Source organism: Saimiri boliviensis, chromosome 14 (genome assembly GCF_048565385.1).
Source record: "Saimiri boliviensis isolate mSaiBol1 chromosome 14, mSaiBol1.pri, whole genome shotgun sequence".
NCBI classification, from domain to species: domain Eukaryota; kingdom Metazoa; phylum Chordata; class Mammalia; order Primates; family Cebidae; genus Saimiri; species Saimiri boliviensis.
In genome coordinates, this window is record NC_133462.1 from 84,834,264 (window position 1) to 84,851,558 (window position 17,295).

A 17,295-nucleotide genomic window follows, 5' to 3' on the forward strand; every position below is an offset into this window, starting at 1 on the left:
TGGGGAATGTTTTCCATTTCTTCAATTATCTCAATCTGCAGCGCCATTGTTTTGATGAAAATATAATTAAACTGCATGATAATATAAAAGCATTTTTTTAAAGTATCTGCAAAGACGTATTGAAATGAACAATTTTCCCCAACTCTTCCTGATTATATTGGATTAAACAAGGAGTCCTTAAGAGAAAGACAGCAGGTGTAATTGGTGGCCACTTGGTAGGTCTGAGGGGAGGGCACAGCTACAGCTCAGAGGAAACACAGTTCTTACTTGACTTCGAGGAGTAGCTGGCCCCTGCTGGCTCACTCCTAGACTGCCATGTGGAAAGAGAAACCAACTTGTGTGTTCTTTAAGCTACTCTATTCAGGGTCTCAGCTATACCTTAAATAATACAGAATGAACCTCAACAGCTTCCTGACCTGGTTGTGTACTTAGCATTGCCTGTCTAGCTACACTGATGATATTTTAGATTTTATTAAACATTTTCACATTTTTCCCCTCAGTGGATATTTACGTGCATTTCCTCATGGAAGATAATGACATCTTGTACTAAATTAAGCTCATTCATTCATTCATTTTACGTGCACTGCAGATCATTTAAACACAATTTTAAGACACTCTTTGTTTTCTCTTTACATGTCTGCTAGAGTTTTCCTTCAGTACCCATCTGACTTTTCCATCAAACTAAAGTGAGCAGTTTTGATGTTGAAGAGTATCTATGTCTCTGGGGTCAAGATTCTTTCCCTTTACCTACCTACCACCCTTCTGTTCTCTTTAACATTGTTTGTGAACTTTTTTTTTTTTTTTAAGTGAAAGGGACAACACGTAGTATGGGTCTTAAAGAACAAGCATGCCCAATGTCTTATCTCCATTGCAATCCTTTCTTTTCTTTCTTTTTTTTTTTTTTTGAGATGGCATCTCTGTTGCCCAGGCTGGAGGGCGGTGGTGTGATCTCAGCTCACTGCAATCTCCATCTCCTGGGTTAAGGCGATTGTCCTGCCTCAGCCTCCTGAGTAGCTGGGATTACAGGCACCTGTCACCACACCTGGCTAATTTTTGTATTTTTAGTAGAGATGAGGTTTCACCGTGTTGGCCAGGCTGGTCTTGAACTCTTGACCTCAGGTGATCTGCCTGCCTTGGCCTCCCAAAGTGCTGGGATTACAGGCGTGAGCCACTGCGTCCGTCCCATAATGCTTTCTTATGAGAAGATGTACAGATGACATCTATAGATGACCTCTCACTTTCTGCGATCACAGACTCATTTGTTCCTGCATTCCTCCTCCTCGGCTTTGTGTTCCATAAACTAGACTACTTGCCCTGTTTGTTTATTTTGCCTGTTTCCGTATCTCCAGAATTTGCCTGATGGTCCTTTCCTCTTCAATAGATTTGGCAGTTAATATTCAATCCAATCAGACAGCGTGTCAGTGTTTCCCAAACCCCATTCTAGTACGTTACCACAATTTTGTACCCAGTATTCCAAATATTTTTATTTTAATTTAACTTCTTTATCAAAGAAGAAAATCTGGCTGGGTGCAGAGGCTCATGCTTGTAATCCTAGCACTTTGGGAGGCCAAGGCGGGTGGATCACTTGAGGCCAGGAGTTTGAGAACAGCCTGGTCAAGATGGTGCCACTGCACTTCAGCCTGGGCAACAGAGGGAGGCTCTATATCAAAAAGAAAAAAGAAGGCCGGATGTGGTAGCTCACGCCTGTAATCTCAGCACTTTGGGAGACTGAGGGGGGGTGATCATCTGAGGTCAGGAGTTTGAGACCAGCCTGACGAACATGGAGAAACCCCATCTCTACTAAAAATACAAAATTAGCTGGGCGTGGTGGCATATGCCTGTGACCCCAGCTACTCAGGAAGCTGAGGCAGGAGAAATCGCTTGAACCTGGGATGCAGAGGGTGTGGTGAGCCAAGATCACACTATTGCACTCCAGCCTGGGCAACGAGTGAAACTCCATCTCAAAAAAAAAAAAAAAAAAAAAAAAAGAAAAGAAAAAAGAAAATGTATCACTGGGTAATTTATAAAGAAAAGACATTTAATTGATTCACAGCGCTGCATGGCTGGGGAGGCCTCAGGAAACTTACAATCATGGGAGGCCGAGGTTGCAGTGAGCTCAGATCACACGAGTGCACTCCAGCCTAGGCAACAGAGCAAGGCTCCATCTCCAAAAAGAAAGAAAACTAGAGGCCAATATCCTTGTGAATATAGATTTTAAAGTACTCATCAAAATACTAGCCCGCTGAATTCAGGGACATATTGAATGGATTATATATCATGACTACAATAATCAAGCGGTACTGACATAAGGATAGACATATAAACTAATGAAATAGAGAACCCAGGAACTAAACTTCACATACCTCACACATATGGGCAATTGATCTTCTAGGAAGGCGTCAAGACCATTCAAGGGGGGAAAAGAACAGTCTTACCAAAAAGTGGTGCTGGGATAGCCAGATAACCACATGCAAAAGAATAAATTTAGACTCTTACCTCACGCTACATAGAAAATTTAATTAAAAAGTAGATAAAAGCCCTAAATTGAATAGCTAAGCTATAAAACTCTTAGAAAAAAATTAGCGGAAACTCTTTATGAAATTGGACTAAGCAATCGTTTCTTGCATATGACAGCAAGAACACAGACCAGAAAAATAAATTAATTAAATTGAACTTAATCAAAATTTAAAACTTCTGTGCATCAAATGGTGCTATCAAGAGAGTAAAAAGACAATCCAGGCTGGGTGCAGTGCCTCACGCCTGCAATCCCAGCACTTTGGGAGGCTGAGGTGGATGAATCACCTGAGGTCAGGAGTTCAAGACCAGCCTGGCCAACATGGTGAAACCCCATCTCTACCAAAAATACAAAAATTAGCTGAGAAGGGAACTCAGCAATGTCCACCTTGCTGATGGGATGTACCTTGGTTCAGTCTGGAAAGGCGAGACAACTCAAAGTGGGGAGGGGACTCCCCGTCATAGGTAGATAAGAGACAAACCGTTGCATGCCTTCGAGTTTCTGACTAGCCTTTCACTGAATAGACAATTTACAGTAATAGTCACTTATGCCTAGTCTGGCTTAGTGAAACGACAGAGAAGAGCAATCAATCAGATATACATTTGTCTCACATGAGCAGAGGGCTGATTCTGATTTCTGTCTTTCCTTTGTCCACAAGGGATTTTCTTGCTGGCAAATTGTGAAGGAGAGAGGTATATAGCTTTAAATAAATCTTTGTAGCTATCTTATTTAGGAACAGAATGGAAGGTGGGCTTGCTCAATGCAGTTCCCAACTTGACTCTTCCCTTTGGCTCAGTAATTTTGGGGTGCCAGGATTTTTTTTTTTTATATGGAGTCTCACTTTGTTGTCCAGGCTGAAGTGCAGTGGTGTAATCTGTGCTCACTGCAACACCTGTTCCCAGGTTCAAGGGCCTCTCCTTCCTCAGCCTCCTTCATAGCTGAGAATACAGGTGCAAGCCACCACGCCTGGCTAATTTTTGTAATTTTAGTAGAGATAGGGGTTTCACTATGTTGGCCAGGCTAGTCTTGAATTCCTGACCTCAAGTGATCTGCCCACGTCGGCCTCCCAGAGTGCTGGAATTACAGGTGTGATTCTGCGCTTGACTCCAAGATTTATTTTCCTTTCACAATAAGAACCCCATGTTATAGGGTGAAGATTAAATATAGATTGTACATAAGAATTTAGAAATTCAATTGACAGTTTATGTAAGCTAAAACCCATTTTTGTATCTAATTTTAGTCCTATCTATATTCAGGTGCTGGCATAGCCAGGTAAAAGATGAACGGTTTTATGATAATTAAGAATGCTTCTGTCTAGGTGAAGTTTAAAAAAAAATCCTCTGCAGTCCCTGAAACAGGTGGCACAAATTCAGCCAATTGATACGCTGGTGTCAAGTCTACAGAGACTCGACAGGTGCAGGAAGAAAGAGAGAGTGAGTCCTTCCAGGGCTATTGGTTACAATAAAATGACATTATTTTTTACTATCTTGTACCTGGGGCCAGGATCATATCCCACAGATTCAAAATTCCGCTTATTTAGTACAATCCATATGGGTAATCAAAATGGTTGTTGACCTATGTGCTAAGGCCCCTCAACCATCTGAATGGACTTCCGGCCCAGCCAGGGCACTCTTAAAATTCGACCTGAAAAACTGGTTCAGGCCATGAAGACAAGTGGGGGTCTGGGCCATGCCTCGTTATACCTCTCCGAAATTCACATCGACACAGACATTACATCTGAAAAGAGGCATTTACAATCTACTCTCTCCGAAGCCGGCTACCTGAAGGCTTCCTCTACACAGTAAGAACTTTGGTCTTCACAATCCTTTAACCCAGAAATTTCCTTTCTATTGATCCTGGGTCTTTAGATAAACTCAACCGTCAACCAGAATTTTTAAAAATCTACCTATAACCCGGAAGGCCCCCCGCCCCCACCCCGTCCCCAGTTTCAAATTGTTCCATGTTTCTGAACTGAACCAACGTATTTCTTAAATGTATTTGATTGAAGTCTCACGTCTCCCTGAAATATATAAAACCAAGCTGTACCTCCACCACCTTGGACACACGTACTGACGACCTTCTCAGGGCTGTGTCATGGGCCGTGGTCACTCATAGTTGGCTCAGAATAAGTCTCTTCAAATATTTTACAGAGTTTGACTCTTTTTGTCTACAATACTATGAAGGGATTTGGGGGAGGGGAACAGTGAGGCTCATCTTTGCGGCAAGGATCTTCTGGGGAAAACCAGTGGTCACCCCAACAGACTCCAGAGGTAGTAGATCCTTGTTCCAGATGTGGCCCACAGTTTATATGTGAAAGACTCTGACTAGCAGGACACAATGAGCCACCTAATGGATTTGACACGACCACCAAGCCCAAGAGTAATGTATAAAGCTGGAATGTCAATTTGCTGGTGGTATACAGTAGGACTTAGATATTTAGGTTCACTGATCACCACTTCTATCTATGAAGACAAATCCACAGGGAAAGAAGCCCCAAATCACCAAAAGGTTGTTTGGGCCCTAACTTCTAAACAATGGGTTTGTGTTGGACGAGGGGGAGGAAAGCAGGCTAGCACTAGGCTAGCACCAACTTCAAACATCAGGTTCTCTCCTACAGAGGTAAAGAGCCCTCGTTAGTCCTACCCCATCCTCAGGTATATTTATATTAGTTTCCAAGGATCGCTTTATAGTTTCTGAGGAAGTACAAAAACTGAGTGGCTTCAAACAACAGACATTTATTACCTGACAGTTCTGGAAGTGAGAAGTCCCAAATCAAGGTGTAGGCAGAGTAATGCTTTTTCTGAAACCTACAGGGGAGAATCCTTTCTTGTCTCTTCTAGCTTCGGGTGTTCGCTGGCCATCCTTGGAGTTCCCTGGTCTGCAGGTGCTTTCCTCCAATCTCCACCTTTGTCGGCAAGTGGCTGTTTTCTCCTCGTGCATCTCCTCTTCTCGTAAGGACACCAGCTATGCCGGATGATGATCTCATAACTAAACTAACCTGCAGCAAACCTATTTCCAAAAAAGGCCATTAACGTCATTTTTTTTTTTTTTTTTTTTTTTTTTTTTTTTTTTTTTTTGAGTCTGAGTTTCTCTCTGTCACCCAGGCTGGAGGACAGTGGCTCAATCTCTACTCACTGCAACCTCTGTGCCACCTCCCCTGACCTCTCCGCCTCAGGTTCCAGCGATTCTCCCACCTCCGCATCCCAGTAGCTGGGATTACAGGCACATGCCACCACACCCAGCTAATTTTGGTGTTTTTAGAAGAGACGGAGTTTCACCACGTTGCCCAGGCTGTGTTGAATTCCTGGCCTCAAGCGATCCACCCATCTGAGACTCCGAAAGTGCTGGGATTGTAGGCATGAGCCACCACACCCAGTCCAAATAGTCATATTCTGAAGCACTGGAAGTTAGGGCTTCAACATGTCTTTGAGGGACACACATTGCAACCCATAACAGTATTCTTGGAACTTTAAATTGCATCAGTTTTTGTACTAGAAAAGCACTGCTCCTTTAGGCACTATGTATTCCTCTAATCTTGTAACTCTTTTATGACTTTAAGAAATACAGAATTTGGTCGGTTTTAGGTGAAAAAGTAAACTTTGATGACTTGCATCAAACAGGAACTGAGGCACGACTCCTGGAATTTCCGGTAAGAGAACATGAGTAGGAATACAGTCACTGACTAAAGATCATTTTTCAAGAAACACACCAACAAACTTTGAGGGATACATGATTGAAAAACTAGCCCTTATGATCTTTTTGTTTTTAAACAGGTGTATCTTTACACAGTTAAATTTTAGTTAAATTTTACTACTTTTTTTTTTTTTTTTTTTTGCAGATAAAAACTCAGGAGTTGAGAAATGAATAAATATAATATGAGAAAAAACCATCATGATTTATCAAGCCTGGATAAATAATTTAATAAGTCCCGCATAGAAGACCATGTTTGTTTTTTTTTTTCTTTCCTCTTTTTCTTTTTCTTATATCTTTCAATAGGTTTTTGTGGAACAGGTCGTGTTTGGTTACATGAATAAGTTCATTAGCGGTGATTTCTGAGATTTTGGTGCACCCATCACCCGAGCGGTGGACACTGCACCCAATGTGTAGTCTTTTATCCCTCACCCCCTCCCACCCTAGCCATTATCATCTTAAGATTTTTGGCTATTCAGGGCCATCTCATTCCCCCCTCCCTTCTTTGTTGCATTCTCTCTCGCCTACTCCATTCCTCCCACCTTCAAAGTGAGACTACCGTTGGTAAGAATGTTATACGCATTATGATACTTTTCAAATCTTCAAAATTGAGGTATAATTACATACAGTAAAATGAGAATGGCGTGCAAATTTGTGCCTTTTTTTTAAAAAAGCTTAGTAAACGTCATAATTTGGTTACAATTCTTATTTTTCTAGATACATGTGCTTCTCCTCACATCTACCATGCTCAGCATTACAGAGCTGTCCTTATAGAATTCTCTAAAGTGCTGTATTGTACCCAGGGAGCTTCTCCTGACTGGAAAAGCTGTACCTGGCACCGCTCTGCCTGCAGGACCCAGAGTCTTTGGAACGTTTCCCTAGCCCCTTTGAATACTGCAGCTCTTGTAAAACGAATGTGGTTCCTTTTTCCCCGTTCAGTTATTAATCTAACTAGGTTGTGAGTTTCTCTTCCAAGAAGGAGGTGGGGGCGCGATGCAGCTTGTCTGATTTTGGATTCAAAGTGTGTACTCCCATGCCTACCACATAGTAGGTGCTCAAGACATGTTTCCTGTCAGTAAGTGACAATTAACACCCCAATATGGTACTTCAGAGTTTTCACAGCGCGGTCACAGGATCTCATTTAATGCCTACTACAATCCTAAGAAATTCTAGTGACTACCATCCTAACATTTCTTGTTTATGGAGATCGAGAGGTTAAGTGTCTTGCCCAGGGCCAGTCGACCGCAAAACCGAACTATAATTTCAGGCTCTGGACACCACACAGCGTGTCGAGGTCAGCACGAACTTGCCGCTGCGACTTTCCCTTGGTGGGGCCATTTCGGCTTGCACTTCCGGATCCTGGGCACAAAGACCCAAAAAGACGCCCCGCGGGGAACTGGGGAGCGGGACTACATCTCCCAGAGAGCCCTGGGGCTAAACCGCAGAGGCGTGGTTAACATTGTTAGCCAATGTGGCTGCGAGGAGCTCGTGCAAACCAATCACAGTCTGGAAGGGGCGGGACCTCCCGCGCCAAGACGAGATTGAGCGCAGAACTAACGGCGCTCTGAACGGCCCGTAACCTCTGTGTGGCTTAGAGCCGGATGCAACGTCGTCCTTCTCTCCGGGTCCTGTCTTGGGTCCTTTCTCGTGCTCTACCGCGACTCCGTCTCGGGCCGCGCGTGTCTGGCCGCTAGGCCGGCAGCAAGGACTGGTCGGGTGCCCAGAAAGAAAGCACGTGCTCCAGCAGTTGTCGCGCCGCGTGTTTGCCCGTCAGCCCCGTGCCCAGCCCCGAGAGAGGCCCCAGGGCTCTGGGGGCGTTCGGGGCCCGGAGTCCCCTCGACGCGAGCCAACGGGAGGCGTCAAACGACCCGGGCCTTCTGTGGCAGGCCAGCCTGGCGCTGGCTGGCGTGGCTCTTGGCAGTCGTCACCTGTGGATAGCGCGTCTTCCCCGCCGCGCCCTCGGGGCGAGGAGACTCGGCAGCATGTCACCCGCGCTCCAAGACCTGTCGCAACCTGGTAACGCTGCGACCCCGTCTGCGTGGTTCGGTTGTGTTTCTTGACTCGTGCTGTGGCCTCCTAATCCCTGGGGCGATTCCCTTTCGCAGCGGGAGACGCCCGGCGGGGTTTCCCCGCGTGGGGGCGGCACCTTTAGAACGTAGCACGGGAGTCCCGAGAGCCACGTGTTTTTCTCGGCTTTTTCTCCGACCTTCACCTCTTCCTCACCAGGCAAACCATCAAAACCTGCAAAGCTTCCCCTCCTTGCCCCCGAAACACATTCTTAACGTTATAGTAACTAAACTTTGCAGTTCGATGCGGCATAAACCAGCTGGGCTCTCTGGAAGTGTTGCCTGGTGTCACGTTCTTACTCAGTAAACGTTTATTGGGCACTTGCTGCCAAAGAAAGTTCAGGCGCGGAGAGACAGACGAGGAAACTCAGAACTATTTAAAACGACTACACGGAACTTTTTATTTTCTGCTTCTTCGCACGCTTCCGCAGACTCCAATATGCACAGAGTAACTATGTTAACATAGATTAACAGGCTCCACCTCCAGATACCGAGATGGAGAGTAGTAATTTCCAGCGATTCAGATGTTGCTGGCCCTGGGATCAGCAATGAGAAAAAGCTAGTTTATAACAAGAAATGAACGTAATGTTAGCTTATAATGAGCTCTGCGTCTGTAAGGTCATGCCGGATTATAATTTGTGGACAAATATACCTATAAAAACGTGTGAGGATATGTAGAAACAAGGATTAGTAACAAGTACGGAACAGTAAATATCCTATGCCAGAGTGGGGATGTTTAGCTTCAGGAAGAGGGGCAATACTAAATCCGTAACGGACAAGGAAATTATCAGAGGTTAACTGATGACTTTCTGATTCTCGGGTTCTGATAACGGGACTGATAGAATTGTTCTGGAAACTAGTGGAACTGTGGCTGAGAAACATCACTGCTGTTATTAAATAAGGGGTAAACCTGCCGTAGGGAGATCATATATTTGTTTGGATAATATCTTTTACTCATGATTTCTGGTCTCCCCCTTCCCATTTAATTTAAACAAGTTATTTCCCTTTCATCGGAATTTAGGTGTCGTTATCAGGAGCAAAATGTCACCGAAGACTTAGAATACTGTGAATAGTGAGTGATTTTTTTTTAAAACAGAATACGAAAGGAAAATTGTTGAATATTTGAATCTAGCTTAATCCCCTCACCCCAACGCTGGTTTCTAGAGTTGAGTACTGAGCAAGTCTTAGGGCCTCTGAAGTTCTGTATCAGGCCTGTGCGCCTGGAAAAGACCGTAAATGTAGTCCAGCTTCTGTCTATGTGAGCAACTTCTATTGGGATTAGAATCAGGTTTTAACTTCCCAATAACCCTTAGTCCCTTACTGGCATACAGTCTTATGAAACTTCAATGAAGAGCTGGAAATTCCTGATTCTCAAGGTTGGGTCTTAAAACTAAATGTGACTTCGTGGTTGTGTGCCCTGGGGAAGGAAGATAGTGAGCTAGCAAATACTTCTTGGGAGAAAATTTTAACTACAGTTTCTAAAGCTTTCTTGGTTTCATCCTTTCTTAGTTATGTAAGTGTTATTTGGAACTCAGTTGGTGAGTGATAAATGAAAGAATGAGTAAGTGATCCAGTGAATTGGTATCAGCCTAATTCTTCCTTGGCTTATTAAAATCAAAGGAGTATTTAATAATAGTTTATCTTATTAAATATTAATTATATATTAAAATAATATATACATGATAATTGTACATAATTTAATATATATTAAAAATGGAATACTGCACAAGTGAAGTGATGCCTGCAGAGGCCGGGTGTGGTGGCTCACACCTGTAATCTCAGCACTTTGGGAGGCTGAGGCAGGCAGGTCAACTGAGGTCAGGAGTTTGAGACCAGCCTTGCCAGCATGGCAAAACCCCATCTCTACTAAAAATACAAAAATTAGCTAGGTGTGGGGGCAGGTGCCTGTAATCCCAGCTATTCAGGAGGCTGAGGCAGGAGAATCGCTTGAACCTGGGAGGCAGAGGTTGCAGTAAGCTGAGATCGTGCTGCTGCACTCCAGCCTTGGCGACGGAGTGAGGTTTCCAAAAAAAAAAAAAAAAAAAACAAAGTGAAGCAAATCTGTGCAAATTAGAAATTAGAGATTCAAAAATGAAAGAAGTATCTTGCAAGAGACTTGTAGGGCAGTAGTAAGATTGTTTTTAGTAAAGCAAAGAAAGGACACTGCTGAGAAAGCATTGGGATCATTTGATTATAGTACAGAAAATAAAAATGTGCTTTTCTTGCTGTATGTGTTCCCCGTTTAGCACAGTGGAAAGAAGAGTCCTAAATAAGTCAGACCTACCTGGGGTCATTTTCCCTTCAGAGGAGGTGTCTTTTGACACAGCAGTTTGTAACTTAAATGCACTTATTAGCAATTTATTTCTTTAGGCTAGCTCTTAAAGGTGGTACTACCTGACTTATCCCCTCCAAATCTGACTGGGGCCTTAACCACTTAGTCCGTGTTTATTCTTTGGAATACTTGCTGTGAATTGAAATATGGTTAGCTAGAAAATAAGATGTTAACAGCAGGGAAGAACCCCACAAAATATACTGGCTAAATCCACTCAGAGCTGGAGAAAATACTGTGTGATCTCTTAGGCTTACTAGCCAAAAATGTTCCTTGGGACTCCTCTGCACTGCAGATATTTCCATATACTCATATACGTTAAGCATAAAAATATTTCTGAAATAGTGTTATAACTAGTCAGCTAAATGGAGGAACTGCCAAACTATATTCTTACATTTACTGTGAAAGATAATCAGAATCTGCTTTATTTATAACTTAATAGTTAGTAGTTAAATATAGAGAATGTTCTAGACCTACTGAACTGAATACAGATAAATACAATTTTGTTGTTGTTCTTCATGGAAGACCGACATTTCAATAGATCCCCACTCTGCCAAGGGAAAGAATTGCCAAGGTGACTTATTCTTTTGAGAAAGTTCTGATGGTAATGAGAAGCTGGTGAATTAGAATGGTAATTAAAGCCAGTGAAAGATGACCTCCTACTGGAAAAGCTGGAGGAATACAGAAGGCTAAGAATAGTGAACACTTAATACCAACAGACCTTCTGAAGGAAGGCTTCTTAGTTTCTCTGAATGGGAGATCTTCTATTATCCTCTAAAGGAAAAACAAGCAAGTGGATAACGAGGAAGCAATGGATTTTTTTTTTTTTTTTTTTGAGACAGTCTCACTCTGTTGCCCAAGCTGAGTGCAGTGGCATGGCCATGGTTCATTGCAGTTTCAACCTCCCAGGCTCAAGCAGTTCTCCTGTCTCAGCCTTCCTGGTAGCTGGGACCCCAGGTGTACACCACCAGGCTTGGCTAATTTTTGTTTTTTTTTTGTAGAGGAGAGGTCACAGTGTGTTGCCCAGGCTGGTTTCGAACTTCTGGACTCAGTGGTCCACCTACTTTGGTCTCCCAAAGTGTTGGGATTACAGGCGTGAACCACCATGCCCAGCCTGAATGAAGTAATGTAATGGATTTTTAAGGGCCTCAGATGCATAGGAGTTTTTTATTCAGTCCACAAAATTCCTGCTCATATGTGTTTTATTATATCTTTTTTATCTGTATTTTCCATCCACAATTCTCTTGTTTCCATAGACTGCCTTTTTCACATATATCCATATATTTATACATTTTGTTGTAAATTCTAGTCTGTAGGTATTTTTAATTCACACCGTACATTACATTCTGGAATGTACAAAGAACTAACACAAATCAATAAGAAAACAAATTAGCTTCAGATATTGAAGAATATTCCCCAACCCATCGTCTATTATTTTTGTCTATGGTAACTTTCATTGAGCAGAAATCTTTGGTTTTTATGTAATCAAATTCATTTTTTTTTTTTTAAATTAAGCGTTTGGACTTTTTGAGTCTTAAGAAATTTTCTTCATTCGAAGTCATAAAGTTCTTCCACATAAATTATACAGTCACTTTTTCAGGCTTCTAAAAAACCAAAGCAGATGTTTTTAAAAAACTTTTGATCTCTTGCTTAATGTGGTGGCTCAACAAACAAGATGATCAGAATTTGCACGTTTGGGGCTGGGTCATTTTATGGTAAATAGTGAACTGTCTTAAAGTCTGGAAACAAAGTTTATTATTTCTGCATTGAAAAGTGAATACAGTAAGGGCCTCATGGAAAAGTAGTAAGACTTTTTATGAAAATGAGAGGAGGAATGGAGGCACCCTCAGTGGTTAGGTTTGCTAAACATGTGCACTCGCTCGGTGGAGGAGATAGGAAGGACATGTAATTAATTTGATATTGATTAATCATTTTGCTGATGCCAAAGGACATACTTCACTGTCTGTGGAAAATATTGTATTTTTTTTTCCCTAGAAAGTTTGAATACCTTTTAAGAGTGAAATTTCACATGCATGTCATATTTCCCTACTGCCACACCTGTACTCATACCAGATATATGATTCAGTTGCCCACTTGAGCTCACATGGTGTCATTTCAGGGAGAATTGCAGCTACATCCTTTTGAGAAGAAAGGAATTCAGTTGGGCATGTAGGTTAGAGTCTTCAGTTCTCTCTCTTCTCATGCCTCATGTGAAATTATCTACATTTAACAGTTTTCACTGCGATTTCCAAAACTGCAAATATGCCATTTCTGCCCCAACATGAACAACTGAGAGCTTTAGGCTTTACATAATTTTTCACAGCCCATTGGACTTAATAATTAATATATAGAATACAGTGTTAACGTCAATCCTACCTGTGCAATAATGCCAACGTAATAAGCGTAGCTAATATTTATCAGTTGTTTACTATATATCAAACACCAGTGTCTCATTTCATGACTTGTGTGACTTAAGAGGTCCAGTTCTTAACACATAGTCTCATTTTAGTGTCACAGTTCCAATAATGAAGACAGGGCTGATGTTTCCTCATCTTGCTGAGGCATGGAGGGGACTTGCCTAAAATCCCATAGCTATTAAGGCAAGCTGGGGCTAAAACCCAGATTTCTTGGGTTTTCAGACCCTGCTGCTATTAGCTTAATCCTATCAAGTTCTGAGTGCTTATTGGCTGATAGGACAGTCACGTCATGGGGTGCCTAAAATAAGGCTACATCTGAATTTACCTTGATGACTATAGCTTGAAATGCCCCCCACTGCCTGATACCTACCAGTCTGTCTTTCTTTTTTTTTTTTAAATTGCTTGAGCCCAGGAGGCTGAGGCTGCAGCAAGCCGCCCTACCAGTCTTTCTATTGTACATGCTTCATTAAGCCCTCCCTTTTCTCCACATTTCCCAAGAAGTGATTTTCTTTGGTTCTTGATATACTTCTGGTCAGATCATTGGAACTTAACTTTTTTCCTTTATCAGGAAGTGTTTTATCTCATGTACAAGTTCGGTAAACACAATTAGCCAGTGAGCTGGCTTTGGAAAGAAATAGTACACCCTGAAAGAAACATAGTGCCCTTTGGAAAAGAAACTAGATATTGGATATTGCAAATTTTTCTTTCGGGTTACTAGAGAGCAAACTTCCTGAAGCCCACTTGGAGCAAGTCACTCACAATAGTTCCGTGGCCACCGTTTAGCCCCAGTTCCTATGTTGTGTACTTGAGACTGGATCGTAAGACAAGGCAGGGTTGTAAGCGTGCACCCAAAGCCAGCTTACAAATACTCTTACATTTACTGGTTTGGGTTTTAAATTATCTTTGCCTCTTTTTTCTCATCTTCCCTCACTTTTTTTGTCATTTCGATTAAGGAAATATTTGCCAAGTACTGACCTTGGTGTTGCTAGGCATGAGCTCCAAGGAGCTCAGCTTAGAACCAGCCCCATTTGACTCGTGCTTTTCTCGCCTCTTAGGGAGCACAGAAGGAATGGGTTGGTGTCATTATGGTTTGTTTTGAGTAATGTGTATTCACTCTGATATAGGGAGTTGTTGAAGGTGTTTGAGCAGGGGAAGCAACTGGTTTAAAATTGTTGTATAGGAAGAATAATCTGGTAGTGGTGAATCGGATGGATTGGAACACAGGGTGACTGGGTATGGCGGTGATCTCTTACCTTTATAGGACACTTGATGGTCTACAAGGCACTTCCATAGATGTATGATCTCATTTGCATGGATGCAAGCTAGAGCTCAGAGAGGATTGGTGATAGCTGGCGTGTTTAGCAAGGGCTTAAAGAAAGGGGTTGTCGTGGGGAGGAAGGTGGGACCAGTGTGCATGGCCTTTTAGAAGCCAAATCTATAAGGCTTGGGATCCGAGTAGATGTTGGTTATCAGGGAGAATAAAGAGTCAGATAATATTGAGATTTTACGGTTAGACTTCTGGGAAGAGTGTGGCCATTTATTTACAGAAATAGGGAGATGAGAATATATGCAAGTTTGGTTTGGAGTATTAGATTGAGGGGCAGGGGGGTAGTTGAGGTAGCAATATCCAGTGAACAGTTTAAAAGCTGGGTGTAAGAGTGGGGCCAGGTGTTTTTGCTATTTAGAAGGTCATTGGTGACTTTAGAAAGTAATTTCAGGAGAGTGGTGGAGGAGGAAGCCACATCAGAAAAATAAGAAATCGCCGGTTGCTGAGGTAGAACTACGGGTGTGGGAAGGGGTGGATGGGGGAGCAGTGGAGGGTGTTGGTGAGCCTGTGCTCTTCCTTAGGTGCGGAAAGGAGGGAAACAGGGAGCCAGACTGCAAGGGGATTTTGAGGTGGAGAGAGTGTGTGTTTGAGGAGCCTCTAACAGAAGACTTCTTGGTACAGGATTAAGTGAAATCGGTTGTATTGTGAGGAGGAAAAGGATTTGGTGCTTAAAAAAAAAGGCAGAAGTTGGGACAGCACATGTTGGAAGTATTGAGGGAGGTCAAGAAAAGGTGAACCAAAGAAGAGGCAAAACGTTACAAATTTTCAGTGACTCTAGTCAGCATAGTTTTGTGGCTTTCCAGAAGGTCAGAGAAACCAGAAAGCAGAATTAGAAGGAGTAAGCATTTCTGGGCTGGGAATTAGAAGTCAAGGAGCATGGGGAGAGTTGAGAAGTTCAAGGGCATTAGCCAGTTATTATTTCATAGTTGGGCAGAGGTGAGGAAAACTTTGCTTGCAGGCCATTATTACTTCTGGCAATAATTGAGGGAGAAGGTCAAAGCTGATATTTGAAAGGATAGTTTGGAATTATTGGTGATTTGCAATTATCTATGCTGAATCATTTTATTTAGGGAGTATCTGCACAGAATTAACAAGGAAAGAGAGCCCCGAGTATTTTCTTCTGCTGTCGAAAGTCTTGCATCACTGGCCCACTATTGCCTGTTTTTCTCATCTGTAAAACAGGCGTAGTTATAGCCTACCTTCACCTTGGTTTTGTGTTCACCAGCTATTTGGTGGTGTGTACAATCTACGACTTTGTTGTGACTTAATGACCTTTCTGGGCAGCATTTTCCTAATGCTACAGAGTTATGAGCGCCTCTTTTATGAACCCTATTCATTCCCTTTTGCAGATTATTGTAAATTTCTCTAAAGGTCCTCCCTCACACATCTTTGTCACCTTTCATTCTTAAAAGTCAGACTTTCACTTTCTTTAAAGCAGGTCTGAAGAAAACCCTGTGGAAGGAGATTGATGCCATTCTGCAGAAGAGGATTATGGTGCTGGATGGAGGCATGGGGACCATGATCCAGCGGCACAAGCTAAATGAAGAAGACTTCCGAGGTCAAGAATTTCAAGATCATGCCAGGCCGCTGAAAGGCAACAATGACATTTTAAGTATAACTCAGCCCGATGTCATTTACCAAATCCATAAGGTAAAGTATTCCCAGGTCCCTAAGTGTATTCATTCTGTTATTCTGCAAGCTGTTTCATGTAGCAGGGCAGACTGCTCTGCTGGGTACTCTGGAGAATAAAGAAGAAAGAGGCAGTTTATTCAGAAAGCAGGCTTTGGACATCAAATAAGAGTCATGTATTATGTTGGGGACTCAGGATAAGGGAATGAGGTAGGTAGATTTTCTGCACTTGAGGCATGTAAACTCTATTGAAAAACTATGAGATGCTGGACAATTAAGGGTTTTCACACTAGTGAGCCTGGGAAAACGATCTTATTTAAGTCACTGCAATAGCCCTGATGAAGAAATGCTTAAAGGTGGTGTCTTAGCTTTGGCGGATATATAATTTGTTACCATAGTCTGGGTTACACAAGCACACATTTATTTCTCACAGTTCTGGAACCTGGAAGCCCATAGTCAAGGTGCCAGCAGATCTTGGGTCTGGTGAGGGCCCGCTTGTGTATGGATAGCTGTCTTCTCTTTGTATCTTTATGTGACAGAGAGCAGAGAGGACAAAAAACTCTCATGTTTCTTCTTATAAGGCCGCTGCTGTGGTCTAAATGTTTGTGACCCCCTGAGATTCATATGTAAAGTCCCAGTGCCCAATGTGATGGTATTAGGAGGTGGCCTTGTAAAAGAGGCCCAAGGGCATTTATTCAGCCCTTCTGCCATGAAGACACAGTGAGAAGATGCTGTCTGGTGATCTAGAAAGCTGGTGCTCACCCATTATAAAATTCTCGGATACAATTACCGTTCATGTGTTTCATATTTTAGTCTAATTTTCTATACTTGGATTTAAAAAAATTAAATTGGGATTACATTGCTTCATACTGTCTTATAATTTGCATTCTTTTTTTTTTTTTTTTTTTTTTTTTTGAGACGGACTTTCGCTCTTGTTACCCAGGCTGGAGTGCAATGGCGCGATCTCGGCTCACCGCAACCTCCGCCTCCTGGGTTCAGGCGATTCTCCTGCATCAGCCTCCTGAGTAGCTAGTAGTAGGCACACGCCACCATGCCCAGCTAATTTTTTGTATTTTTAGTAGAGACGGGGTTTCACCATGTTGACCGGGATGGTCTCGATCTCTCGACCTCGTGATCCACCCGCCTCGGCCTCCCAAAGTGCTGGGATTACAGGCTTGAGCCACCGCGCCCGGCCTTGCATTTTTTTTTTTTAGATGGAGTCTCGCACTGTCACCCAGGCTGTAGTGCAGTGGCGCAATCTCAGCTCACTGCATTCTCTGCTTCCTGGGTTCAAGCGGTTCTCCTACCTCAGCCTCCCGAGT

The 17,295-nt window shown here is 42.7% G+C and overlaps 1 protein-coding gene across 7 annotated transcripts in view; it reads left to right on the forward strand.

Annotated features, from left to right (window-relative positions):
* Positions 1–7,725: 7,725 nt before the first annotated feature.
* The window catches only part of MTR (5-methyltetrahydrofolate-homocysteine methyltransferase), a 108,621-nt gene continuing 99,051 nt past the window's right edge, over positions 7,726–17,295 (forward strand). Inside the window, exons 1-2 of one of the 7 annotated variants that reach the window (XM_074385357.1) lie at positions 7,726–8,221; positions 15,783–15,994. In XM_074385357.1, the coding sequence (XP_074241458.1) occupies positions 8,188–8,221; positions 15,783–15,994 (246 nt within the window). In that variant the 5' untranslated portion in view covers positions 7,726–8,187. The other 6 variants (XM_074385356.1, XM_003935348.4, XM_074385358.1 and 3 more) reach the window with 6 other exon arrangements.